At 45.8% G+C, this 27,396-nt stretch overlaps 1 protein-coding gene across 2 annotated transcripts in view; it reads left to right on the top strand.

Annotated features, from left to right (window-relative positions):
• Positions 1–26,778, top strand: part of LOC147440082 (putative magnesium transporter NIPA4) — a 48,765-nt gene extending 21,987 nt beyond the window's left edge. Inside the window, exons 2-9 of one of the 2 annotated variants that reach the window (XM_086485753.1) lie at positions 24,437–24,493; positions 24,568–24,658; positions 24,749–24,909; positions 25,339–25,466; positions 25,554–25,691; positions 25,772–25,864; positions 25,955–26,099; positions 26,187–26,778. In XM_086485753.1, the coding sequence (XP_086341879.1) occupies positions 24,437–24,493; positions 24,568–24,658; positions 24,749–24,909; positions 25,339–25,466; positions 25,554–25,691; positions 25,772–25,864; positions 25,955–26,099; positions 26,187–26,311 (938 nt within the window). In that variant the 3' untranslated portion in view covers positions 26,312–26,778. The remainder of the gene's footprint in view (positions 1–24,436; positions 24,494–24,567; positions 24,659–24,748; positions 24,910–25,338; positions 25,467–25,553; positions 25,692–25,771; positions 25,865–25,954; positions 26,100–26,186) is intronic. The other variant, XM_086485754.1, reaches the window with a different exon arrangement.
• The last annotated feature ends 618 nt before the right edge of the window (positions 26,779–27,396 follow it).

Here is a 27,396-nt window from a genome sequence, read left to right as displayed (position 1 = left end):
CCTACAAAATTCTTGCCAAGGCTCTGAGTTTGAGGATTCAGCCACTTTTGGAGAGCCTTATACATGGGACTCTGACAGGTTTTGTCAAGGAACGCAGTATCCTTGACAACATCTTCACTTCTGGGAGGCTTCTGCCCTGGCACGACTCCGTGGGGAGGACCTTGTGATTCTTCTTCTCGATTTTGAGAAGGCATACGACAGAGTTGACTGGGACTTTCTAGAGGGCACGTTACGCAGGATGGGCTTCTCAGATGCTTGGATCAGAGGGGTGTCAGCTTTGTACAGACAGGCTCACAGTCAGGTGCTTTTGGCAGGAGGTAGAGGTGAGCGCTTCATGCTCACACGATTGGTCAGACAGGGTTGTCCTCTTGTCCCCTTTCTCTTTCTGTTCTATGCGGAGGCGATGAGCAGAATTTTGGTGTCAAAGCAGGTTGGTCTAAGGGGCTTAGCACTCCCTATACGGGGAGATGAGCTTCTGGACGTTGAGTTTGTCGACGACTCAACCTTGTACTTAAGAGGGCCAGGAGGCCAATTTACACAGATGTGAGCAGGCTTTGGAGACCTTCTGCTGTGCATCGGGCGCACTGATCAACTGGAGAAAGACAGTGGCTTTCTCGGTTGGCAGTGCTCCTGTGCCAGATTGGATGCCAGAAGAGGGTTTCAGGTGGATTCCTCCAGGGATTGCAGTTCGGTACTTGGGTTGTCAGGTTGGTTTGGACTTGTCCCCCGAGCAGCAGATTGCTCCTCTTCTCCTATCCATTAGGAGAAAGCTGTTACATTGGAGCTCAACACGACTTTCGCTGGCTGGTAGAGTAGTTGTTGCCAACGAGGTGTTGTTGGCGACTATGTGGTACATCACTTCTTGCTGGATCTTCTCGAGTTCTTGTATCAGCCAGGTAGAGAGGCTGATCAGGAACTTCCTTTGGTCAGGTCGTGACACTCAGATTGCTCGAGCCAAGGTGGCTTGGTCGGTCATCACACTTCCTTGTTCTCAGGGAGGGCTTGGGATCATTGATCCAGCACAGCAGAGCAGAGCCCTTCTTGGGAAGTTCGTCGTCAGAGGACTTCTTTTAGGCGAGGAGCCGTGGAAGGAGTTCTTGCTGCAGAGGCTTCGTGCCAAGGTGCCTTAGTCAGGAGGCCCTTGGCAACCTCCGACCAGATGGATCTTTACAGAGTTGCGCCGAGTTTGTTTGAGCAGGAGACTGGAGGACCGATTCGCTGTGAGTTTGCTTCGATCTTGGGAGCTCTTACGGCGTGGCCTAGAGCAGAGACAACCGACGTGCACGGAGGAGCGCCTACTACAACCCCTCGTCTGGAACCCCATGGTTAGCACTCAGAGAGGCCACTTGGTTGGGAGTCGGCCTCATGTTTCTTGGGGTCCCATGGCAGCAGGTCCAGCGCGCTCTCTAGGTGACTGGCTAGAGTTCACAGGTTTGCCAGAGGAGGTGCAGGCTGTCCAGCTACAGGGCATGAGAGGGGTGCAAAGCATGTGTCAGGACATCTCAGAGTCAGTTCCAGCTGAGTGGCTCACGCCTCTCGAGTCAGTAGCACCCCGGTGGATGGGAGCCTTCACACGACTGGAGGTTCTCATTTCAGTCAGGGCTTGCTCAGAGACTGTCCCAGCCCTGTTCTTCGAGCTTCAGGGTGGGGGACGTTTACAGCGAGTTGCAGTAGAGGCCCCGCAGGTAGCAGAGTGCTGTTTCCAGAGGATCCGAGTTGTGGGCATCTGTGGGAGGACTTGCGTCATAGACCCTGACCCAACAGCTCTTGAGACAGGACATTGGAGGCTATGGGCTTGGGAGTGCTGTCCACTGGCACGAGTACAGTGGGATCGTGGTGAGTGGCTATGGAGGGACCCCTTCTCTTCTGCAGACCGCCCAGGAGTCCCCTTCTTTCAGTACACTGTTCGGCTTGGACGTCATATACTTGCAGCACAGAGAGTGGCCCGCCCCGCTGCAGCACGTCATTGGCAGGAGGAGGGCCTCACAGTCGAGTTCTTGGCAGCTTTTTGGCAGAGGCTGTGGGACTCCAGACTGCCGAGGCGCGTCACTTTGTTCCAGTGGCTGGTCGCACACAAAGCCACAGTAGTAGGGAGCTGGCTTGTGCATAGTGGTCTCTCGGTCGCATGTGTAGCCTGTGACCAGTTGGTGGAGAGTCAGCGTCACTGTCTTTGGGACTGTCCCTCGGCCCAGCAGGTGTGGCTACGAGTTCTTTGGCTGATGCCTGTCCTCTACACTGCTCGACAGTACACTTGGGGGGCAACGCCTTGGTCCACCCTCACAGGCCCGGCACTTCAGTTTGAGCTATCTTCCACCAGCAGGATGATAGTGATGCAGGGGGGGCGACCTACACTCCAGCCTGCTACAGATCTTACTCCACAGGAGTGGTGCAGTGAGAGAGAGGAGTGTTGGGAGCTCAACAACGGCCTAGCTCTCTGGTTCATCTGGCGGGCCCGTTGTTCCCGCATCTTTGAGGTTCGCCCTGTGCCACCAGCAGAGACTGTTCGTGACTTTTGGCTAGAGCTGATCCATACTCTCAGAGGACAGCTTGAGGGACTACAGGGCAGCTCCGGGAGCGCCGCGAGGCTTTCCTTCGACTCTGGCGCCCTGGGCCTTTCTTCACCATTGTCCAGGGGGTGCTCAGATGGCACTACTGTCCACCTGTGTGGCTCTTCCCTCCCCCCATCTCTTGATTTAGCCTCATTGTATATATGCTGTTTTTTCATTGGGAGAGTCTCCCCATCATGCTTGTTGTAGCCCTCTCCTGCAGAGGTGGATGTAGCCCTATGGGCAGTTTTCATTAACTAATAGAAGGATCTTTTTCTTGAAAAAAAAAAAAAGTCCAAAAGTTTGGTTAGTGCTATAGAAGTGAGTATTTCTTGTCAGTTTGTCAAGGATACAGTAATTGCTTCTATTGAAGGGTACATGTGTAACTACATTCTTGAACTGTCGGTTTGGGTATGCTCGAAAGTGTTACTGGGCCCAACGTGTACTATAAGACAGTGGCAAAATGTGTAGCTACCATTTTGTCATTGGAAAGTTAGTGACTCAAAGCAATGGCAGAGTGCGAAGCTACCACTATGTCATTGGGGCAGTGTTCACACGCAGGCAATACATGTGTCGATGAGGTGTTGATTACACCAAGGTTGACAATGAGCATGTATGTGTCGTACATGTGTCGACAGGTGTTGAATACATCAGTGTTGACTGTGAGCATGTACGACATAGATGCAAACGAGGACGTTTGAGATTTCAAGAGGGGGGTATGTCACCAACGTGTGACTACTATCTATCCTTTTTGTTGATTTCTTTCTTATTATTTATTTACTTTCACTTTTTGGAAACACCCCTCGGGAAATCTAACTGCCCTGCATTGCATAGCTAGTGTGGAACTGTCCACTGTCTAGAGGGAGTCCAGGCCTGAGAGCAAGAGAGCACTAATGTTGGACAAGGACTATGGTTAGCCAAAGTGGGGTCATTGACTAGCCAAAGTGGAATCCTTTGCTACAGAGGCTACATTTCAGTTCTGGGTGTGGCTGCAGTGTACAAAGGGGGTCAGATGACCTAGAAAGATACAATGGCAGCATCTCCTAAAATTTAGGGAACTGCTATTTTGGGACTTGAAAATGTGTTTGCGTCATTACCTCTAGAATGACAAGGAGAACATTTTCTTACTCTGCCGTGAAGTCAACTGGGCAAGCGGTTGGGAGATTTTTAGGCGGCAACCCCGAAACGGGAAAATGCTTGTAAATGCGCCAAGTGGCACATTCTGGTGCACTTTCCTCATGCATGGAGAAGTGGCGCTGAATTTTAAGCTGGGAGAGGCTCATTTTCAGATTTTGTCACAAGTTAAGAGCTATGGAGTGCTTGCTTTCCCTCCTATGTATAGTGCGGTGCCAGGAGTGATGCCCTGCACGCTACGCACTGCCCTCTCTCTCTCTCCTATGGCAGTATGCTATGCCCCTCTAGTGGGCTTTTCATTTGACCAATGTACAGTTGTGTGGGTTCATGCGTGATTGCCGAGGCAAGAGCCTCTTGCACAGGTACTGGATTAGCTAGCGGCTAATCCCTCCGTAGGTACAAGTGAACAGGTACAGGTGAATTTGGAGAGGTTTCACGCCAGAAATCTCGTCCGATTCAAAGGGCAAGTAGCCCTACCGGTGCGGGAGCTCGAGGACTTGTTACGGATGCGACCGGCACGCGAAACGGAGCCCGAAACAGTAAATTACAGCCTGCTGTGTAATTTTGCAGGTTTAGGGTTTTGGCTCTAAACGGTCCCTAATACCCCGAGGAGGTTCGGGGACGTGAGGGGACCGTTGGACAGGTGATCTGGCGCATTTTCGGGGCTGAAAACAGAGAATTCAGCGTGCTGCAGATTCTCGCCAGGTTTTGCAAAGTGCCCGTATGCGTCGGGAAAGTCAGTCATTGCATGGGAATACTGACTATGAAGGGTCCTAGTACAGTTATGTTGCCGAAATCGAGCTGGAACAGTTGAAATTCAGCCAAGTTTGTGCGGGGCAGCTTGTAGGGAACCACAGCGTTTATTCCCTCTTTTGAACAATAAAGAAATACCGAAAGGGGCGCCTAAGTTAGGGGCCAATATGGTGTCGGTCTACTCATACAGGTGCAATCTAGCAGCCTGTATCCCTCTCCCCTTTGTTGTGTCTTGAAAGTACAGGTAAAGTGGACGACAAATTAAATGGGTGAAAGCAAATAAGGTTTAAGTTTAAAGTCTACCGCCCTTTTTGGATTGAACAGGCCGGTTACAGAAACCTTGCCTTTTGTTGAGTTGAACACAAATCATTGACTGCTTAAGAGGAAAACAAATTGTCTCCATCTCAAGTTGCCGACGTTGATTATCAAGTGACCTTTTCACCAATTGTTCGTAGTACAAGTGTTGGAGTGTTATTGGCATTTGTTGTTCAATTTGATCTAGAGACTCACCAAATAGACGTGCGAATTGCTTTTTTGAATGCTGATTTAAATGAGAAATTTATATGGAGCATCCAGAAGGGTTTGTTATTCCACGTAAGGAAGTCCTTGTTGCTCAGCTTCATAAGACGTTATATGGCGGGCACGGTATATAAAGTTTGATCTTTTTCTCACCTCCAAAGGATTCCTCTCTTATTCTTCAAACCTAAAGGCTAACTTATATATAAAACGCCAAGGTGCTAGTTTTGTGATTCTTGCTCTTTATGTGGATCATACCATTCTTTTTTTAATGATTTGGGATTTCTTCAGCAAGTCAAGAAGTTGGTCTAGCGACCCTTTCGGTATTTCTTTATCATTATTCATTGCAAAGTACAACTCCCGAGGGATCTCTGCTCTTAGACTCTGCGTCCAGATGCTCTGCAGAGTGAGGCCCCAAGGGCTCTTATAAACAGTACAAGGGATGTCCAAAAGCAGAGCCCCAGATTTTGGGCATTGCTTTTGAGTTTGAAGCTTTTCACTGTAACTGTTTTTTAGGCCAAGGGCCTTTATATCATTCTTTGGCATGCTTCTTGGAGAAGGTGTAGAGTCTGGAGTACTGGCTTGTACTGTGTCGATGCAATATAAAGAAATACCGAAAGGGGCGCCAAGGTTTGGGGCCAATATTTTCTGTGGTGGAATTCCGCCACTCCGTGTCACGTGTGCTCTCTCTCTCTCTCTCTCTCTCTCTCTCTCTCTCTCTCTCTCTTTCAGTTCAGTTGTTTTTGAATTGCTAAAAGTTCGTTCAGTCTGTTCTTTTCTATTGGCACGTGGTGCCCTTCTTGTGACAACTTTACTTTCTCTTTCCTTTCCTGGTGACCCAATATCTGTTCCAGAACGAGAATCTCCTCGCTCTCTTCCACTTCAGGTTGCTACTCGGGCTCCCTATCGATTGACACCTCACCCTTGAAAGGTTTCAACAGACTCACATGAAAAGCAATGTGAATCTACTAAGTATTTGGCAACTTCAGTCTGAAGGGCATATCATTTATCTTCTCTTGAATCTGGAAAGGGCCATAATATCGCATACTTAGCTTTGGAAAAAGTCGCTCCTTTCCCTTTTGTTTCCTCAGGCAAGCCTTCTCAAATCGTAAGAGCACCCAATCATCTTCCTTCAACTACGAGTCACGTTGATGTCTATCAACTGCCTTCTTATGGCGTGCTTGAGACTTCTCAAGAGCCTCGCGAACCTTGGCAAAAGCAGTGTCCAAATCTCTCGTATATCGATCCGCTTCAAAAATCTTATCCTAGGTTTGCGGAATTCTCTGATCTACCAGCTGATTCCGTTTTCCTTTCTATCCTTGTGCCGTGGGGCGTGTGGGTAGCTTCGCTAGCTTCCCCTATCTAGTGCCTCGTTAGTCTCCTTGAGACGCACTATCATTTGATCCCGTTTCTCCGGAATCCTCTGATGAACTTGCATCTGGTTCCCTTAGTTCGTCGGAACCTTCGGATGTGCTATCGTGTGATTTTTTCGAGAATTGTGTGATGAGCTGTCATCCGGCTCCTCTGATTCATTTCTCTTCAATCTGGCAAACTCTTACCTTGTTGAGGTGGATACTATCCTGTCTGTAAGATAAGTCAATGAGTTGGCATGCATTTCAAATCGTTGCTTACCATGTCCCATAAGTCACTGAATGGAGTCAGACTTCTGGTTCAGACATTAGTTTCGAATCTCTTTTGGCAAACCACAGCAAAAACCGCTCAATTTGGTCTCTCTGGTAAATAAATATTCCAAAACCTCTGGTAGTAGTCATCCAGTGTATCTTTTTTAGTCATTCTCAATGACCTCAAATGGCCCCTTCTCCTTCGAAGAATGAACTGTGTTTGTAGGCAAATTGCTATCTCAAATTGCCCATCTCTTTGCAAATGGAACGAGGACAAGAAGTGCAACTGCGTGCCAATATTCTCCCAGATTGCCCTCCAAAACATCTAGTAGACCGGGGATCTCTGTCCGAAACAATGGACTCAGGCATGCCATATATTCAGAAAATCTGTGAGACAAGCAATTTTGCCAAATGATCGGGCTTAATTGTCCTCTTTACCGAAATGAAGTGGGCTTGTTTACAAAATCTGCCGATGACTGTTTTAATGCCATCATGCCCACCTTGAGTCTTGGGAAGATCAAAAATAAAATCCATGGCAATGCTTTCTCGGGTACTGGAGGGTATGGATGGGTAAAGGCTGTAGAAGTCATGGTGCCTTATGCTTGTCAAACTTGACCTTTTGACATACTAAACAACTGCCAATAAACTCGTCCACATCCTTTTTGAGCCTTGAGCAAAAGTAACGCTCAACACCCTTCAAGGTGGTGTCTATGCCGTGGTGGCCGGAAAAAGGTGGACAATGGCACTGTCAAAACTTCAAAGGCTATGTAACACATCGTTTTCCGTGCACTTTGCCCCATGCTCTGCAAAGTTTGGTACTTTCGTTCATCTGATCAGGGTTTGCAGTCCCCACAGTACTAGTCTTGCTTTCGTCTTTCCTTTTCTTCCAGGCTCGGTTGCTGCTTTGTAACTCTCTCTGGCTTATCTTCTGGTGGTCCTCTGTTTCATCTTCTTATCAAGAGTTTTGTCCAGCTCTTTTTGCGAGTACAGGTTTTGCTTTTCTACACTTGTCTGTCCTTTCAACTTCCTCTGACTTGAGAGGAAAATCAACGGCCTCACACCGTAAATCTCATCAATCGAGTAATTCTTCAGGTGTTTCGTAAATCTCGGGTCTCTGGAGTACTTGATCAGTCTTTTCACACGTGTCAACGTGCAGTTGACGCTTGTACTCTGCTCTGGCAAACTTCTCTGCCGAAAATTTACCCCAAATCTTCATTCTTTTCTTCGGTTCCTGTCACAAACTGCTGATGTGTCGAGTCACTGAAGAATAGAGCCAACCTTCAGATCACGGCCGAGGGGCCTAAACCCTAAGAATAAGCAGATGAAGAAGAAGAAGCTCCTACCAACTTATGGGATCCCGTCCAATGGGGCCCAAGTGACACAAGAGAATAAAATAAAGCAGGGCCCACATACAAAGACTGGCGCAGAAACTGATGACGTGTCAGCTGTATGGACAACCCGGATTTTGCGCTGACTGTTGACGTGGTAGCCTGTACGGATTTTCGTGATTTGTGCTGGCTGGTTTTCAGCGCCAACTGTTGGGCTAGTTGCTTTTGAGTTTGAAGCTTTTCATTATAACTGCTTTTTCCTTGGCCTTTAAATATGAGGCTAGGGCTCATTCTCTGGCACTCTTCTGGGTGAAGGTGTAGAGCGCGAGTACCGGCATTGTACAGAGTTCAAGTAATATAAAGAAATACCGAAAGGGGCGCCAAGATTTGGGGCCAATACTCTCTGGGGTGGAATTCCGCCACTCCGTGCTACGTGTCGTCTCTCTCTTTCAGTTCAGTTGTTATCGAAGTGCTAAAAGTCTGTTCAGTCTGTTCTTTTCTATTGGCACATGGTGCCCGTCTTGTGACAGTGGTATAAGAGCATTAGGCGTGTGCTTTTCTGAAAGCATACTCGTTCTACAAAAGAGCAGACAGAGCCAACCAAAGACTACTGGAATTTTATTAGAGGTATCTTTGGGCTCCGACCCCGGACTTATAAGCCACTCCCACCCTTCCTTCATCGCGCATCGGGCGCGCTCCCGTCTTCACTGCTCATGTCTTACATGTCGTAGGCCATAAAGATCACTTGCAAGAGAAGGATCCAAGATTTGTTTCGAGTCACTGTTTTTCTCAAAAGCAGTGCCATGCAGATGTTGAAGTCTATAGCTACCAAGCCGCACACTTTTAGGAATTGGCAAGCTTTCAAGAATTTTTTTGCCCGAAGTTATATGGTTTCTGGCAGAGTGGAGTATCTTGAAATGGTTGCCATGGAAACCCTAGCAGATTATAACTTGAAATTTATTGACATCTCTTAGTAGGTGTCTCTTTTCGAGCTAAAAACCTTGGAGGTCCAGTGTGATTGCTATGTCTTGGGACTACCATTGCTGCTAGAGAAACACTGTCTGTCCAAGAGCCTGATGGACCATGCTGCGGCTACGACCTTATGGAAGGAACCTAACCCTAATTTTTGGTGCAGTTTTCAGGATGGAAAGTCAATCGACTTTTTGAATTTTGTTTGAGAACTTATTGTCAAAGTCGGCGATGCGGAAGCGTGTAGACCAAGGTGAGAGAGAGAGAGAGAGAGAGAGAGAGAGAGAGAGAGAGAGAGAGAGAGAGAGAGAGAGAGAGAGAGAGAGAGAGAGAGATGCACTGAACCAATCAACCAAGGCAGTGAGATAACAGATGATAATACAATGGGGACTGAGGGTTTCTTATATAGAAATCTCAATAAATTGCCCTACCCAGACTGTGACAAATAAGTGAAATAAATCCCTAAAAGCCAAAATAAATACTGGGTTCACACTGGGCAGTTTACTTGAGATGCCTAAACTTTAGCACCCTCTCTGCAGCTCATAGTGGACATCAATAGTGAAACCAAGTCGATGAAGAAGCTACCATGGACACCCCAGCAAGTTGTAGACTACTGGATACACCTCGGTGTTGCTCTCCTCAACTTTGTACCTGAAAGAAATGCCATCTTGAGCATCGGTTGCCTCTATAGAAAATCTAAACTGTAGACAAGACTACATCCAATAATCTCCATTCGTGAATTGTGAACATATAACGTCTAGAATATAACACTCCAAGATATTGAACTTGGGAACACATCCTGTCCATGATCCGACCAACAACAATGAATTGGTGCACCCATCCATAGTGTCTTTGATACACCTGATTGGTTCCCTGCCAGATGCATGTGCCTTTAACTCCGACCTACGGGTCCAAACACCAATAACTTGAACTCCTACACAAGGGTCCAAATTGATTATAGGGATCATTGTCTGCCTCTCGTTGCCACTCATAAGCCTCTCTCTGGTTGAAGCTAGTGGTGACACCGATCTGCATGTGACTAGAAGGCGGGAGTCCGTGCCAGTGTGGTTGTCACCACACCAACAGCCTCTCTGCTGTCTTTCCCTTCGTCACTGTCTTCACTGCTGTCCTCCTGTCGCTTGCTTTTACCTTTGTCCCTTGTAGAATCTTTGTCTTTGCCTTTGGATCTACAATCCTTGGCCAAATGACCTCGCTTTCCGCACTTGTAACAATGGTACTTTGTCCTTTTTCTGGAATCCGAAGCAGCATGTGCCTCGCCATGTGTGTCCACTGTCTCAGAAATCTGAATTTTGCCTTGAGTAGCCAACACGGCTTCCTCCTCAATGGGAAAAGAGCTGAGATCATCAAATTCCAGCTTTTCCTCGGTGACTTGTAGCCGTAGGGTTCTAGCCCCCGTTTCATACTCTGTAGGCAACTTCATAAGGACCAAAGCAGCTAACTGGGGACTAGTAAGTGCACTCTTCATAGTTGCCAGTTGATCATGCACAACTTTAATCTTCATCAGAAATTATTGCATGGAACTTCCTCGGGGGAAATGGATTTCAAATAACTGTCCAAGAAGGATGATGTCACAAACCGGTGACGTAGTAGTAGTCTGCTCGGACAGTGACGTGGCAACAATGTACGGAACCCCATAAAACTCGTCGATAGGCTCACGTCGTAGGATGTACGGACTTCCGGATTTTGCACCGCAAAAAGCGCAGACATGCGTATGGAAATTCTTGCTTTTGCGCTGGCTGAAACCTATGCTGGCTGATTTTGAAGCTTTTGGGATAAGTTGCTTTATTTTTGAAAAGCCTTTAAGCTTTTGATTTTGGGGCTTTGCTTTTGGGCATCCCTTGTAACCAATAAATAAGTGGGCAGGGCCTCACTTCTCAGAGCATCTGGAAGCAGAGTCTTAGAGTGAGCACCCTCCCACTCTCTTGTACTTTGAACACAGATTAATACAAAAAGAAATACCGAAAGCGTTGCCAGTCTTTGGGGCCAATATCTCTAGGCACAGAACTACGCCGGGCCGTGTGGACTCAAGTGTGAATTGTGAACTGTTTTGAAGTGAATCTCTGTTGTGTCGCGGTAGAATCTTGACTTGGGGTGTCCAAGTTTGTTACAGTGGTATCAAAGCACAGAAAGATTCGAGATCAGACGGCACTCATCTTCTTTGATCCAGGTGCCAAAGCCAACTTTATCTCACCCCAGTTAGCTATGAAGCTGGGCATCAGAGCTGAAGAGATGGGGTACATAGCCCATGCAGGGTTGGCATGTCCTGGCCACTCAGAGTGTATTACTCCCATTATTGGAAAGCTGCATCTGCATATTTTGTCATATGTGGACATTGAAGGATTTTATATCATGCCATTGGAAGGGTGCGATGCGCTACTTTGAATTCCCTTGATGTTCAGAGTACATGGCGTGCTGGATGCCTTCGGCAAGACGATCACCCTTCAGCACAGGGGCAAAACTCATGTTTTGGATGTAAAGCTCAAAGGGGAGTCTGTCCCTATTGTATCTTCTTCTGCTACCACTTCTATAATAAAGAATCATCTTTCTGTGTACTTGATTTTTGCACGTGATGTCTCAGATAATGATCAGTCAAATTTATCTGTGTTAGGTATAGAAAGGTCTGTCCCTATTGTATCTGCTTCTGCTACCACTTCTATAATAAAGAATCATCTTTCTGTGTACTTGATTTTTGCACGTGATGTCTCAGATAATGATCAGTCAAATTTATCTATGTTAGGTATAGAAAGATTAGTGACTATTTTTCTGATTCATTACCGTCGCAATTGCCGCCAGAGAGACCTGAGGACCATCGGATAGATTTGGTGCCAGGGTGTAGCCCACCAAATAGACCTCCCTACAAGGTTAGTGCGGCGCAGCAGAAAGAGATTATGAGCCAAGTTGAGGAGTTATTAGAGAAGGGGTTCATTCAGCCTAGTTCTTCACCCTTTTGCTCCCTAGTGCTCCTAGTGCAGAAGAAGGATGGCTCATGGCGCATTGTATTGATTACCGTGTGTTGAACAAGAATACCATCAAGAATAGGTTTCCTACTCCTAGAATTGATGATATTCTCGATCGTTTAGAGGGTGTTGCAATTTTCAGCAGGATAGACCTTAAGAGTGGGTATCATCAGATCCGTATAAGGCCAGAGGATGTGCACAAGACTGCGTTTAGAATGACATTTGGTCTTTATGAGTTTCTAGTGATGCCGTTTGGGCTAACAAATTGTAAGGTGCAGTGGAATGAATGTTTGAACTTTACTCAAGATAGTGCTCCGAATTGTGCTCAAGGTTCCTTTTGTTCTTATGGAAGGGAGAGCCTTCCGTTCTTAATGAGAGAGTGCTATGATCACGAACAAAGTGAGTGGATACTATGCGTGCAAGTGTATGAGACCGAGAGATAGAGAGAGAAGAGAGATACGACACCAGAGACGTTGTAAAACCCTCCTCCAAAGGCCCCACTCTCGTTGGCGAGCGTGGTCTATTATTGATTGCACAAACTGGTACAATGCGGATGCATGTGACTGATGCAAGTCTAGGCTATGTCGGCGATGACGACGGTGATGGCGATACTGACCTAAGGGCTGAAATCTGCAATCTTTTATCTGCTGTCCAAAAATGCTATGGCTGAAATCTGCTACAAATCCAAAAACGCTGGTTTTGGGGCTGATTCTGCTCATCTTTATCGCTGAAATTCTGCAGGTCTTAGGGCTGAAAAGTGATGGTCTTTTATGGCTGAAAATCACCTTCTGCAATGGTCCAAAGGCTCAAATCTGAGGCTGTTCTTGCTAGGACCAAAAACGCTAGGCATTGGGGATCTGTTGGCGATGGCAAGGGCTGAAAACGCTGGTGTTTGCAGATTGCTAGCGGTGGTGCAAATGCTGAAAACACAAGGTCTGGGATCTAATGGCGATGGCTACCTGATGCAAAAACGCCAATGTCTGGAGTCTGCTGATGAGGGCGATGACCTCCTGCTGAAAACGCTAGGGATGGCTCTTGGTTGGAGGGGAAACCACCAAGGTTCTTGCTTGAGAAGTTGCATGTTGAGCTTGACTCCTGTTGCCTCTTCTGCCAATTAGTGCTAGTTTAGGTTTGCTTACATGCAAACTTACTCGATTTGCCCTATCTACTTTCCAACAAAAGTCACTTAAATTAATAAGTGAAAAATGTCAAAAATAGGGAAAATAGGCTAAATGCATTGGAAAATTCCCCTGAAGGATTCTGATGGATTCTGATGGGAATGCTTATGATCATGCTGTGTGCAACTAGAGGATATGCATCTACACTAAGTGTCTAGACATGCACGGTCTACGAATAGACTCACAAAAGTGCCAGATCACTTCGAAATCTAGACTGACTGGACTGACTGAACCCTTGTCGTGCTGTAGCTTGTCCACGGACACATAGGGTTGGATGTGTCACGTGACATCCCCTCCTTTTCAAAGTGAGGTACTGGTACGGAACTGTATGGCGTTGAGGGAGATCGCCAACAACATCCGGAATCTTGGAAGGGACTCTTCGCCGGCCCACTTTGATGTGTGGGTCGTGCGGTACTTGAACTTTATAAAGGTCTGCAAAGCTTGCTTCTTTGGGCCGCGCCGAAAGCGACACAAAGTCTTCTGTGGCTCCTTCGATGCTTCAACTTCGTCTGGAGTGTCCTGCTTCTTTCTTCTTCAAGAATCTCCATGGGTGAAAATTCCTGAAACCATGTCCAACACAAAACCATGAACATACCTATTCCATGTAAAGTGAGTGGAAAAAAACTTGTCTTCCTAAAAGACTGTGCATGCAATGTAGATGAACAAAGAGACGGAGTGCCAAACCATTCACCACACACACGCAAACAATGAGATCGAATCTTTCTCTTCTGAGCTAAATCAATCAATTGTGGCAATTCACAACGGAAATGCCCATGCTTGGTGCTCATACTTTCATGTGCTCTTTCTACAATTGTGTCGTGCCAAGGGAGAGACATGGAATGTGACCTCCTTGAATGCATACTTTTCAGCTTTTCAAGGAAAATCCGCATACATTTGTGCTCATCCATGAGTGAAACGTGCTCAACGTACAATATGTCATGCCTAGGAAAAGGGATCACATAAAGACGCTGACTAAAATACATGAAACGATCACGAATGAAACACTCGAACAATGCGTGTGTATCAATCATGCGAACACATAATACTTCCTGTGAGGGTTCTTTGGACCTAGGCTCGAGAGCCAAGATCGGTTCTTCTTGAGGGGGTTCTTTGGACCTAGGCTCGAGAGCCAAGATCGATCCTTCGTGATTGAGCGAATCTGCAACGAGGTTAGCTTCGCTAGAAAAAGCATCAACTAACTCATCCTTCTTGTGAACAATCACATCTTCTTTATGCAACTCATCATGCTTGTGAGAAATCACATCTTGATCATGCAAATCAGCATGCTTGTGAGAAATCACATCTTGATCATGCAAATCATCATGCTTATCATTGTCATTCAAATCATCATGCTTATCATTCAATTCATCATGCTTCTCATAATCATGCAAATCCTGTGTGTCATGCTTGGGAGAAGAAGAGACTGAGGGAGTCTCCGTCTCCTGAATCTCTTGCATCTGTGCCTGAACTTGAGAAAAGAGTCGCAAGAACTCTTTCATGTGTTGGTCTCTCTTCTCTTGTGTTGCTTTGTTCTCGCGGTCATATTCTGCTTGTCTTTCGTTGTTCTTGCGATCAAATTTGGCTCGACTTTCTTTGTTCGCTGCTTGTCTTTCTGCGCGCTCACGATCCAATTTGGCTTGTCGTTCTTTGGATTCCAAGCGTGCTTGCTCGCGCTCACGTGCTATGGCTGCCATTCTTTCTTGGTGTTTGCGCTCCATTTCTACTTTTCTTTTTGCTCTTCTTTCTGTGTGTCTGCGTTCCATTTCTGCCATTCTTTCTGCATTTCTTGCTTCGCGTTCTAACTTCCTTTCCATAAACATATGCTCCAACTCCTCCATAGGAGTTCTTGTAATCCTTGTCGTAGATGGGGAAGGGGGAGGGTGGGAAAAACCTCCTGGTGGGGAAAATTCTTCGCCTCTCTCATGCTCATCACCTCCAAGCGAAGTAGCCATTCCGCTTCGAGTGATGACTATCCACTGAAGTCGTGGGTTCTTGTGGTCTTGGTTCTTGGGGTTCTTGAGTTCTTGAGGTTCTTGCGGGTCTTGAGGGTTTTCTTTCGCTTGCAATCTGTGTTTGAGAAGGATCTTCTCTTCACCCGAGTTCTGCTCTTTTCTGCGGGCGCACCTCTTGGCGGCCTTGCGCTCACACCAAGGTTGCTTTTTCCCACCTCATGTCGAGTGGCCGGCCGCTAACTGCACGGTCCGCGCTCAATGAGTAAAAGGAGGCACAAGGGAGGCTGGACAAGCCCTTCTTTCCTGGGATTCCTGTCACTCTTCAAAAACACGATTAGGAATCGACACGCCCAAGCGAACTTGGGTTCGTGCGACCGCAACAAGCAAAAAAAATTCTTGTGATTCTTGTGGTTCTTTCCTTGAGTGATACAGAACACTGCCAAAGCTTTGATACCAATGTAAGGTGCAGCGGAATGAATGTTTGAACTTTGCTCAAGATGAGTGCTCCGAACTGTGCTCAAGGTTCCTTTTGTTCTTATAGAAGGGAGAGCCTTCCGTTCTTAATGAGAGAGTGCTACGATCACGAACAAAGTGAGTGGATACTGTGCGTGCAAGTGTATGAGACTGAGAGATAGAGAGAGAAGAGAGATACGACACCAGAGACGTTGTAAAACCCTCCTCCGGAGGCCCCACTCTCGTCGGCGAGAGTGGTCTACTATTGATTGCACAAACTGGTACAATGAGGATGCATGTGACTGATGCAAGTCTAGGCTATGTCGGCGATGACGACGGTGATGGTGATACCGACCTAAGGGCTAAAATCTGCAATCTTTTATTTGCTGTCCAAAAACGCCATGGCTGAAATCTGCTACAAATCCAAAAACGTTGGTTTTGGGGCTGATTTTGTTGATCTTTGTCGCTGAAATTCTGCAGGTCTTAGGGCTGAACACTGATGGTCTTTTATGGCTGAAAATCACCTTCTGCAATGGTCCAAAGGCTCAAATCTGAGGCTGTTCTTGCTAGGACCAAAAACGCTAGGCATGGGGGATCTGCTGGCGATGGCAAGGGCTGAAAACGCTGGTTTGCAGATTGCTGGCGGTGATGCAAATGCTGAAAACGCAAGGTCTGGGATCTGATGGCGATGGCTGCCTGATGCAAAAATGCCAATGTTTGGAGTCTGCTGATGAGGGCGATGACCTCCTACTGAAAACGCTAGGGATGAAGCTGATGAGGGCGATGACCTCCTGTTGAAAACGCTAGGGATGGCTCTTGCTTGGAGGGGAAACCACCAAGGTTCTTGCTTGAGAAGTTGCCTATTGAGCTTGGCTCTTGTTGCCTCTTCTGCCAATTAGTGCTAGTCTAGGTTTGCTTATATACAAACTTACTCAATTTGCCCTACGAACTTTCCAACAAAAGTCACTTAAATTAATAAGTGAAAAATGTCAAAAATAGGGAAAATAGGCTAAATGCACTGGAAAATTTCCATGAGGGATTCTGATGGATTTTGATGGGAATGCTTATGGTCATGCTGTGTGCAACCAGAGGATATGCATCTACACTAAGTGTCTGGACATGCACGGTCTACGAATAGACTCACAAAAGTGCCAAATCACTTCTAAATCTAGATTGACTGGACTGACTGAACCCTTGTTGTGCTGTAGCTTGTCCACGGACACATAGGGTTTGATGTGTCACATGACACAAATGCTCCTGCCACGTTCAACAGAATGATGGACCAGATTTTCCGCTCGCATCAGTAGTTTGTTGGGACGTTCTTCGATGACATGATAGTCTATTCGGAGAACGAAGAGGAGCATAGGCGTCGCTTGACCATTGTGTTCGAAGAGTTACGCAGTCACAGATTACTTGTCAATCCTAAGAAAAGTGAATTCTTTTTGGAAGAGATCCGCTTTCTTGGCCACATAGTCTCAAAGGATGGTGTCAGAATCGACCCCGCAAAGGTCAAAGCTATTAAGACATGGCCAGACTTGAAGACTGTGCACGATGTCAGAAGCTTCTTGGGATTGTGTTCCTACTATAGAAGGTTTATCAAGAATTTTGCAGAGATAGCATCGCCTCTTCACGCATTGCAAAAGAAAGAGGTCACTTTCAGATGGACCCAAAAAGAGATTTCAGCTTTTAGTCTCTTAAAGGAAAAGTTGACTTCAGGTCGAGTAATTGTTTTGCCAACTCTCAGGAAGTCATTTGTGGTCTAGTGTGACGCGTGTGGCAGTAGCATCGGAGAAGTGCTAATGCAAGATGGACGAGTAGTAGCTTACGAAAGCCGAATTTTGCAAGGGCCAGAGAAGACTATGCAAGTCTATAAGAAAGAGTTCTTGGCCGTGATTCATGCTCTTTATAGCTGAAAGCACTACCTCTTAGGTGCTGATTTTGTTGTCCAAACAGACCATCAGATGCGATATCAAGAAAGCCACAGATTTCAGCTGTGTCAATTTCTTATAATCATGAGCTAGATGACATGAAGGAACAATATGCTACCGATGAAGATTTTGTAAGGATCTTTGAACAATTGCAAGAGGGGCAACATCATGAGCACTACCTCCTCAGAGATGGTTTTATGATGATGCATGGTAGACTTTGTGTCACTAGGTCATTGCGACATAAGGTCATGGAAGAGAGTTATGTCCCACCGTATGCAGGGCATCGTGGTATTGATGCAATAGTTAAAGCGGTAGAGACATTCTTCTGTTGGCCTACCTTGAGGAGAGATGTAGATGCCTTTGTGCGAGCATGCGTGATTTGCCAAAAGGTCAAGTTTGACAGGAAAAAGGCACCAGGCCTGTTACAACCACTGCCGATTCCGGATAAGCCATGGGAAAGCATTGCTATGGACTTTATCTTTGATCTTACAGGGAATGATGGTATATGGACCATTATCTGCAAGTTTAGCAAGCAAGCCCATTTTATCCCTGCCGAGAAGAAGATAAAATTTGATCAGATGGCACACTTGTTCATGTACAATGTGTTTAAGTACCATGGTATGCCACAATCGATTGTCAGTGATCGTGATCCTCACATGACGAGTTTGTTTTGGAGAGGATTGTTTGAGAACATGGGCACTACGCTCAAGTTCTCGTCTTCGTTTCATCCACAAACTGATGGACAGTCCGAAGAGGCCAATTCTACTGCCTTAGACCTGCTGAAATGTTATGTGTCAGATAATAAGGGCAAGTGGGAACAATATTTGCCTATGCTTAATATGCGTACAATAATACGGTGCATTCGTCAACTGGCAAAGCACCTTTTGAGATTGTTGAAGACGGCAAAAAAGTTCCTTCCATTTTGCATACAACCGACAAGATCTTTGAGGCAGATCGATATGTTGAGAACATGGATGAAATGTATAAGAAAGTTAAAGCTGCCTTGAAGAAGACTCAGGCAAAGCAGAAAAAGGCTGCTGATCATCACCGTCGTGAATTGCTGTTATCACCTGGTGAGTGGGTTTTGTTAAGGTTTGAAAAGGCAAGGTTAAAGAAGATGAAGGGCAAGGAACGGTTGTTTCCTAAGCTCAATATGCGTTATTATGGGCCTTTTCAAGTGCTTGACAAGATCAACTATGTGGTTTACAGGCTGAAATTGCCTGATGCGTGGAAGATTCATAATGGGTTTCACGTGAGTCTTCTAAGACCCTTCGTGGGTGATGTGCTTGAAGATATGCCAGATGAGGATTAGCTAGAAGTTGAGGAACTTGATGAGATCTTGGTACCTGAGCAAATTTTGGCGCATAAGGACATAAAAGTTAAAGGGCAGGTTGCAAGACGCTATTTGGTGAAGTTCAAGAACTATCCGCCTATGGATGCAAAGTGGATGGAAGAGCATGAACTGTCAGAGTCACCAAATGTATTGTAGCTTTACCTTGAAGCCTTTGGGTTACAGCCTATCTATGCCCCAACCCAACTTGTGCAAAGGAGGGGTAATGATAGAGCTAGCACATCGAATGTACATATGAATTCAGTGTAATAGATGGAAATGACAAAAGTATGAAGGTCTCATTAAGTCGTTTGTATCTATGTGTTACGACCTTTCTTGCGGATACATGCGATGATAAAAGAGTGCTAACAAGACAAGATCATCAGTGGCGTGTATCTATGGTATGCAATCGAGGACGTTTGCGATTTCAAGAGGGGGGGTATGTCACGAGGACGTGGCAGGTGTTAACTATGTCACGAGGACGTGGCAATTGCTAACCTTAGTTGTTGGTTTCTTTCCAATGATTTTCGTTTTATTTTTGAGACCCTCTTGTTGAAGTTGCAAATGGTCGGACATTGTATAGCCAATGTGAACGGTAGTTTCACCCGCAGACGGGAAGTTGGTCGGCACTGGAATTCGTATAGTAAAAGGATGTCTAGGCTCAGTGCAAGATCATGTAGGTCTCCTCGTCGCACTTAGCAAGTTGGTGGATACTAGGAAGTGAACTCAATAAAGGCATGAAGTCAAGGTGGGATCACCAACAGAAAGTTTCCGACAGTTGGGCCACATTGCACTTTTGGATGCTGTCCCAATGAGGATAGATGGTCAGATGACTAGTGGGAGCCCAACGGAAGCATCTCCTAAAAATTAGGGAACTGCTAATTTGGGCCATGAAATGTGTTAGCGTCATTACCTCCGGTATGACAAGGGGAACATTTTAGAACTCTGCCACGAAGGCAAGTGGGCAATCAGTCGGGAGATTTTTATGTGGCAACCCCGAAATGGGCAAATGCTTGTAATCGTGCCAAGTGGCACTTTCCTGTGTACACATTCAGAAAAATGGGCGCTGAATTTTAAGCTGGGAGGGGCCTCATTTACTTCCTGTCACATAGGTTAAGAACTATGGAGTGCTTTCTTTCCATTGAATGTACAGTGTGGTGCTAGGAGTGATGCCCTGCACACTACACACTGCTCTCTCTCTCTCTCCTCTACGTGCAGTTATGTGATGCCCCACAAGAGGGCTCTTCATTTGACTGATGTACAGCTGTGTGGTTTTATGCTTTTGTGTTGAGACAAGAGCCTCCTTGAGCAGGAACAGGGGTAGCTAATTGCTACTCCAAAGCAGGCACCGGTGAGGGTCATAACCTCACCGTACAGGTGTGTTTTCAGCACTGTGTATGCGCTGTAAATTGACTGTTTTTCAGCCATATGGACGCCAGAACCATTGGGAATAGTGCCCCACCGGCAGAGGACAGTTAGGGGACTGTTTGGGGCTGAAAACAGGGCAAAAACCAGTAAATACAACGTGCTGGATTTACTGTTTTTGGGCAGGAATCAGAGGGTTTATGTCAGTGGAAGTGAGTTCTAGCAAGGGAATTGGTTTTGCGCAAGTTTTGGGGCTGTTATGTTGCCGAAATTTGGCCAAAACAATTGGTATCTAGTTGGATACAGGAAAAGGATTCCCAAGCTACTTTGTAATTTACCCTTTCAAATATAAAGAAATACCGAAAGGGGCGCCAATTTTGGGGCCTACAGGCTCGGCGTCTGCTCGGAGCACTTTAGCTTCCAAGCCGTGTGTATGCTTAAGTGTTAATTCCCGTCGCATGTTTCCTTTGCATGTTCTCTCTGTGTGTGTCTAAAGTAACGAATTTTGGGTGAAAGCCAAAGCCTACCGCCCCATGGGCTGGTTTCAATCTAGGTTTTACACTTCCACAAATCCTTTTCTTTCTTTTCTTGCGTTTGTGATTCTTTTTAGCTTGAATGACGGTTCCTTTTACCTTTCCCTGAAGAGAGGGAATGAGAGAGTGCGGTAGAGATGTGTAGAGGGAGAGAGAAAGAGAGAAGAGGACACCTGATGGGGTCCCCCCAATCAACCCTCTCAAGGGCCCCCACACCATTGTCGATGTGGTATTTGCTTTTGATTGCGTAAATGGAATGTACACACATGCAATACCTCAAGTGCAGACTCTGCTAACTTGAATGGTGAATGTCGCCACGGTAACTCCTCAACACAAGGCACTTCCAGGGCTGATTTGATGCACCTTCGGATCCTTCTCGATGTAGGATTGTGGATGGCCACCAAGGGGTAGATCTGGGGCTGATTTGCGCTCCCGATGCGAGAGGAATGAGGGGCTGGCTACTGGCTGCAAAAACGCAGATCTGGTGCGCAAAACTCAGCCAATTTGTCGCGTAAAGCAGGGCTGAAAGTGTAGCTGATGATGGACGATGTCACGGGGACGTGGCAGCTGTTAACTATGTCATGGGGACGTGGCAACTGCTAACTTTAGTTGTTGGTTTCTTTCCAATGGGTTTTGTTTTATTTTTGAGACCCTCTTCTTGAAGTAGCAAACGGTCGGGCATTGTATGGCCAATGTGAACGGTAGTTTCACCTGCAGATGGGTAGTGGTCGGCAATGGAGTTTGTATGGTAAGAGGATGTCTAGGCTCAGAGCAAGATCATATAGGTCCCCTTGTCGCACTTAGCAAGTTGGTGGATACTAGGAAGTGAACTCAATAAAGGCCTAAAGTCAAGGTGTGACTACCAACAGAATGTATCCGACAGTTGGGCCACATTGCACTTTTGGATGCGGTCCCAATGAGGATAGATGGTTAGATGACCAGTGGGAGCCCAACGGAATCATTTCCTAAAATTTAGGGAACTGCTATTTTGGGCCGCAAAATGTGTTCGCGTCATTACCCCCGGTATGACTAGGGGAACACTTTACAACTTTGCCGCGAAGTCAACTGGGCGACCAATTGGGAGATTTTTAGGCGGCAAACCCGAAACGGGCAAATGCTTGTAAATGCTCCAAGTGGCAGTTTTTCATGAACTTGCCTTATGCAGAAAAATCAGCGCTGAATTTTATGCTGGGAGAGGCCTCCTTTTGCATTTTGTCAACGGTTAAGAGCTATGGAGTGCTTCCTTTCCCTCTTATGTACAGTGCGGTGCCAGGAGTGATGCCCTGCACGCTATGCACTGCTCTCTCTCTCCTCTATGAGCATTATGTTATGCCCCTCTAGTGGGCTTTTCATTTGAACAATGTACAGTTATGTGGGTTCATGCACGATTGCCGAGGCAAGAGCCTCTTGCACAGGTATTGGATTAGCTAGCGGTTAACCCCCCGCAGGTACAAGTGAATTCGGAGAGGTTTCACGTGAGAAATCTCGTCCGATTCAAAGGGCAAGTAGCCCTACAGGTGCGGGAGCTCGAGGTCTTGTTACAGATGCGACCGGCACGCGAAACGGAGCCCAAAACAGGGAATTACAGCCTGCTGTGTATTTTTGCAGGTTTAGGGTTTCGGCCCTAAACAAACCCTAATACCCCTAGGAGGTTCGGGGACGCGAGGGGACCGCTGTATAGGTGATCTGGCGCATTTTCGGGGCAAAAGACAGAGAATTCAGCGTGCTGCAGATTCTCGCCAGGTTTTGCAAAGTGTCCGTATGCGTCGGGAAATTCATCTATTGCGCGGGGATACTGACTGTGAAGCGTCCTAGTACAGTTATGCTGCCGAAATCGGGCCAGAACAGGTGTTTCTTAGCCTAGATTGTGCGGGGCAGCTCGTAGGAGATCACATGTTTTATTCCCTCTGTTAAAGAAAAAGGAATTACCGAAAGGGGTGCCAGTTTTGGGGCCTACAGGTTGTCGGCGTCTGCTCGGAGCATTCTAGCTTTCGAGCCGTGTGTGTACTTAGGTGTTAATCCCCGTTACAGGTTACCTTTGCAAAGTACTCTGTGTGTGTCTAAAGTAAAGAATTTCGGGTGAAAGCCAACGCCTACCGCCCTATGTGCCGGTTTCAGACGATGATGTGAACACTCGATGATGGCGAGGGAATGGCCGAGGTGAGGCTCTATGTGCCGCTAAGCTCAAGTCTGCAACAAAGGGACTAGCGTTAGTAGATCTGTGGCTCTTCCGGCAAGGGAAAGGGCTGGAAACCAAAACGCTGGCTGCTATGGCTGACCCAGCGCGGATGCTTGCCATGAAGGTTCAAAACACCAAGGCTGATTTACAAAAACGCTGGGCTGATCTCTTACGCTGGCTCATCTGATCTAAAATGCTGGCTCTACTGTTCCCTGTATAGGGCAAGATACTGGTTATAAACCCTTTAAGACTTTTGTAGGGAAAATTGTCCACCAATCCAACAAATTAAACCATTAAATGATTTAATTTATAATTCTGACTAGGGGTCTGTTTCTGGGCGAACCTGTCATATATCTGCCACGTGGGAACGCGGGGAATGGCTAGTTGGATTCCCCTAACCTAGAACTACATGCACGTCACGCCAGATGCCCACCGTAGTGTAACAAGTTAACAACACTGTCAGAACGTGTGTACAACCATTTTGCAAGAGGGTTCCAAACTAGAAAACCTAATCTAATGGACTTGTTCGGACATGCAAGTCCTGTGAACAGGCTCACAAAATTGGCGATACTAATTCTCTTAGGATTCTAGACACTGCCATTGCATTCGGAATGTAACTCCGCCACTTCGTGTCTCGACTATAGATTGTTTTCAAGTTTGAGTGTTATCTATTTTTAGTTTGTGTGTCTGTTCTGGAATTACCGCCTCGCCAGTGGCTTGCCGGTCACAAAACATCTCTTTCTGGATTTAGCCCTGCTTTTTTGACCTGCATTGATCGCTCGGTTGCAAGGCAGCTTTCCTGATCACTTGACAAACCCACGTCTGTCACGTGGCAGTTTGCCTCAGCAAGAGTGGAACGTCAGCTCTACTCGGTCAGCACAGCTTTGCCACATTATCAACATAGCCACATCAGCCCTCTTATGCCAAATGGAGGTTTGCTGCTGACATGTCATCTTTGGATGATCGTCATCGACACCCTGGGGTTGTGTGAGGGAGGGGTGTCATAGGGAAGGAGAGGAGGGGGTCACATTGGCAGTAGTCATGTGATGGGTTTTAGGGTTAGGGCTTTATTTTCAGGTCGAAGAGGGAACAGTGTGCTGCCTCCATCTGGCCGGCAAGGGCAACTGCACCCCTCTAAAGGTCTTTGCTCTATGGTAGTAAGAGTTCTGTGACCCTGCTTTGATTTTCACTATCTAGAAATTGTGGATTTTCTCTCTCAACTTGATTGTCTGTTAGAGGTGCTCGTGGTAGATGTTTGTGAAAAATTGCTTAGTATTTGGTAAAGAATGTGCTCAATTTCCAACCAGAGTTTCACCCTTTTGACTCATTGGTGGGGCTTGGCCGCTTCTCTGCTATCTTTCCACATTATTTTCATGACATAGTGTGGGCCTGCTCGTCGAGGTGAACAATTGTTGGAATTTAGGTATGTTTTCATGCATGCTATTATAAGGATGACAGAACACTCGGTGCCAGAACATGCATGCATAGTCTACAATAATCCCTCTTCTTAGGTCTCCTGTTTTGGTATTTCTTTGTAACTACATTACCTGTCTCGCTTCAGCTGATGTAATCTTTACTGGATTGACAATGCACGCTTTTCTGGAAAGTGCCGAGCTGGATTTCTAGGAACACCTTTGTTTTGTAGCAACATTTTTTTTTTGGTCCATGACAGGACTTGGAGGGTACTCTTACCTGTATGAACCACTTTGGTGGGCTGGCATGACAACAAGTATGTACTTGACAATACTTTTCTTGTTTTCATGGTGGTTATCGAGTTTTTTCCAACGGTAATATTTCTTGCAGTGATTGTTGGTGAGATTGCGAATTTTGTTGCGTATGCATTTGCCCCTGCTATCCTTGTTACCCCTTTGGGAGCTTTGAGCATCATTGTCAGGTACTGTGCAGACAGTCTTTTTGTTTGTTGTTGCTTCCCTTTAAATATAATTGATTCTGTCTCTCATCGTGCAGTGGTGGTATTTTGCAGTGCAGTGCTCGCACATATAATGCTGAAAGAGCGACTGCATATATTTGGCATCTTAGGTTGCATTCTTTGCGTTGTTGGTTCAATCTCCATAGTTCTCCACGCACCCCCTGAACGTGAAATCGTGTCAGTGAGGGAAGTGTGGACACTTGCTACTGAGCCTGGTATGCCTAGCTCCAATTTCCAAATGCTTGTCATGCATCTGCATAAAAATGCTCCTGCACTAGAATGTGCTGCACAATGCCTATGCGCATGTATACACATTTGATTGACCAAATGCATCATCTGTGCTTGTAGTGCACGCACGCATGCATGCACACACAGGCGCATTCATGTACCAACTTGCCCTTAACACCTTTAGGTTATTCATGCTGTTCGCATACAGGTGCATGAATCAAATATTGCCAGGCAATTACACAAGGGTTTGTTTGAATGCAACCTGAAGTGCTTCTCTCGCAAAGAGACAGTCTATTCCATATGCATTGAATGCCTGTTTGCAGACCAATCACATGTTTTAAAATAAAACATCTTTCTTCCAAAATGTGTGATGAGGTTTTTCAAGTGTTGCTGTTGTTCCTTGTTTTTGACGGCAGTGTTTTTGGTGTACACGTTTGCTGTCGTGGCGTTCTCCTTAATCTTAGTTTTCCATTTTGTACCTCTGTACGGAAACACCCATGTCATGGTGTACATTGGCATTTGCTCCTTAATGGGCTCTCTATCGGTATGCTATCGATATCTTTATGCATTTCATAGTAATTTTTACTGATGCCTGCATATGTTTAAGTCTACACTGGTCATTTTTTGTTAGGTTATGAGTGTGAAAGCCCTGGGCATAGCTTTGAAGCTGACCTTCGAGGGCATGAATCAGCTTGTTTATCCTGAGACGTGGGTGTTTGCTATCGTAGTCACAACCTGTATCTTAATGCAGATGAATTACTTGAACAAGGTGATCAAGCACTCTTTATCTAAAGTTTGACTATTCCACGTCTTGCCACTGAAGATGGTTAGTTTGGTGCTTGTTCGCAGGCTCTTGATACCTTCAACACAGCAGTTGTCTCACCAATATATTATGTGATGTTCACATCCTTCACAATTTTAGCCAGCATTATTATGTTTAAGGTGCTTCAAAATCTAGGTTTTTATGCAATTCTCTGTCGACTCCGAACTTGTCTTGATCAGTATTGATCAAATTCTGGTCTGTATGTGAAGGATTGGGACCGGCAAAACCCATCTCAAATAATAACAGAGCTTTGCGGATTTGTTACTATTTTGGCCGGAACGTTCTTGCTTCACACAACGAAGGATATGGGTGATAATATGAGTTTGGGATCGAGTAAGTCCCCCATGCATGCGGGTACCACCTTCGCAAAAAGCACTCACTTACAATGTGCACACATTATGTGTTCATTTTTTTTTCTAACTTATTTGTTGTATGTCTTAGATGGTTATATAGGGTTGCCCTCTCCACATTCAACACGCTTCTTGGCAACGAAGCGGCCTGATAATGATGAGTATTTGGAGGAAGGAATCCCGCTCCGAAGAGTTGAATCTTCTCGGGCGCCGTGATGAATCTTGATCTGTGGAGGGATATGTGTTCCAAAATTGACCGATAATGAGTTCTTAAAGGAGGGGATTGGGGCGGTTTGCTGACATTGTATTCTGCGATCGCACACGGAATTTTGATTAGTATGATGAGTCAAGCTATAACTTATATCTCCAAGGTTCGGCATGTGAAGGGTGAGAGTCTCTCCTCCTTGAGCACAGTTCTTGCAGGTCCTGTCACCATTGCAAGCCTCACCAAATAGTCCACAGATTTTAATTTGGGGGCTTCATATTTAAGCTAATGCAGTGCTCCGAGTCGATGAAACGCCTGTACCTACCAAAGAAAACACCAGTAAGAATAGGTTTACATAATTCAACACATGTTATACTTGTGCAAAGTGTGGCGGAAGCTCTTTTCAAGAGAGGTATTATTGAACACGGAACCCGCAATGTAAAGTTTTCTTGAGAAGGGTACTTATGTTTCAAGAATCTGCTTTTGTGCGCCTCACTTTTGTACATGGGAAAAGACCTCTGACAACATGGTTTAGTTTTCATATTTATTTCCTTTTATAGTCATTATTTATTTATTTAGTTGTGCACACAAATAAATAGCTAAATTAACAAATGTATAAAATCTATTATCCATGTGTGCATGTGGGCTTTCTTTTTGGGTTGTCGATCTCACGTCTGTGCACGTGCTTGTTTGAAAAATCTTTTTATGCTAAATTCTAGTACCAGCCTAATTGTATAGTCATTGGTGACTGCATGTTGGCATGGTTTTTTGTTTTTTTGGTCTATGAGTATCTTTGATCCCAAAGTTTTGTGCAATTTGAGTCCTTGATCTTGCATGGTCTCATTTGCATTGATTATTTACTTCATTTTTATCACAGCGCGATATCGGAGAACATAGCTGTAAATTCCATACATAAAGGGTGGGAACTTTGTCAGGAGGAAAACACTAGGGAAAGGTGAAGGAAGAGAGAGTGCACATAAACAAACGATGCATGTTGCATGCAAGCCAAAGCGAAGCCACGTTTGAGCAAATTGTCATTTGGCTTGCCATTGTCAAAGGGCTTTTCATTTCCTACACCCTTTCCCTTCACTTTTGA

Source organism: Adiantum capillus-veneris, chromosome 16, assembly GCF_014529385.1.
Source record: "Adiantum capillus-veneris isolate H3 chromosome 16, ASM1452938v2, whole genome shotgun sequence".
Taxonomy (NCBI): Eukaryota; Viridiplantae; Streptophyta; class Polypodiopsida; order Polypodiales; family Pteridaceae; genus Adiantum; species Adiantum capillus-veneris.
Note: the sequence above shows the minus strand (reverse complement) of the source record. Positions and strands in the feature narration are given on the sequence as shown.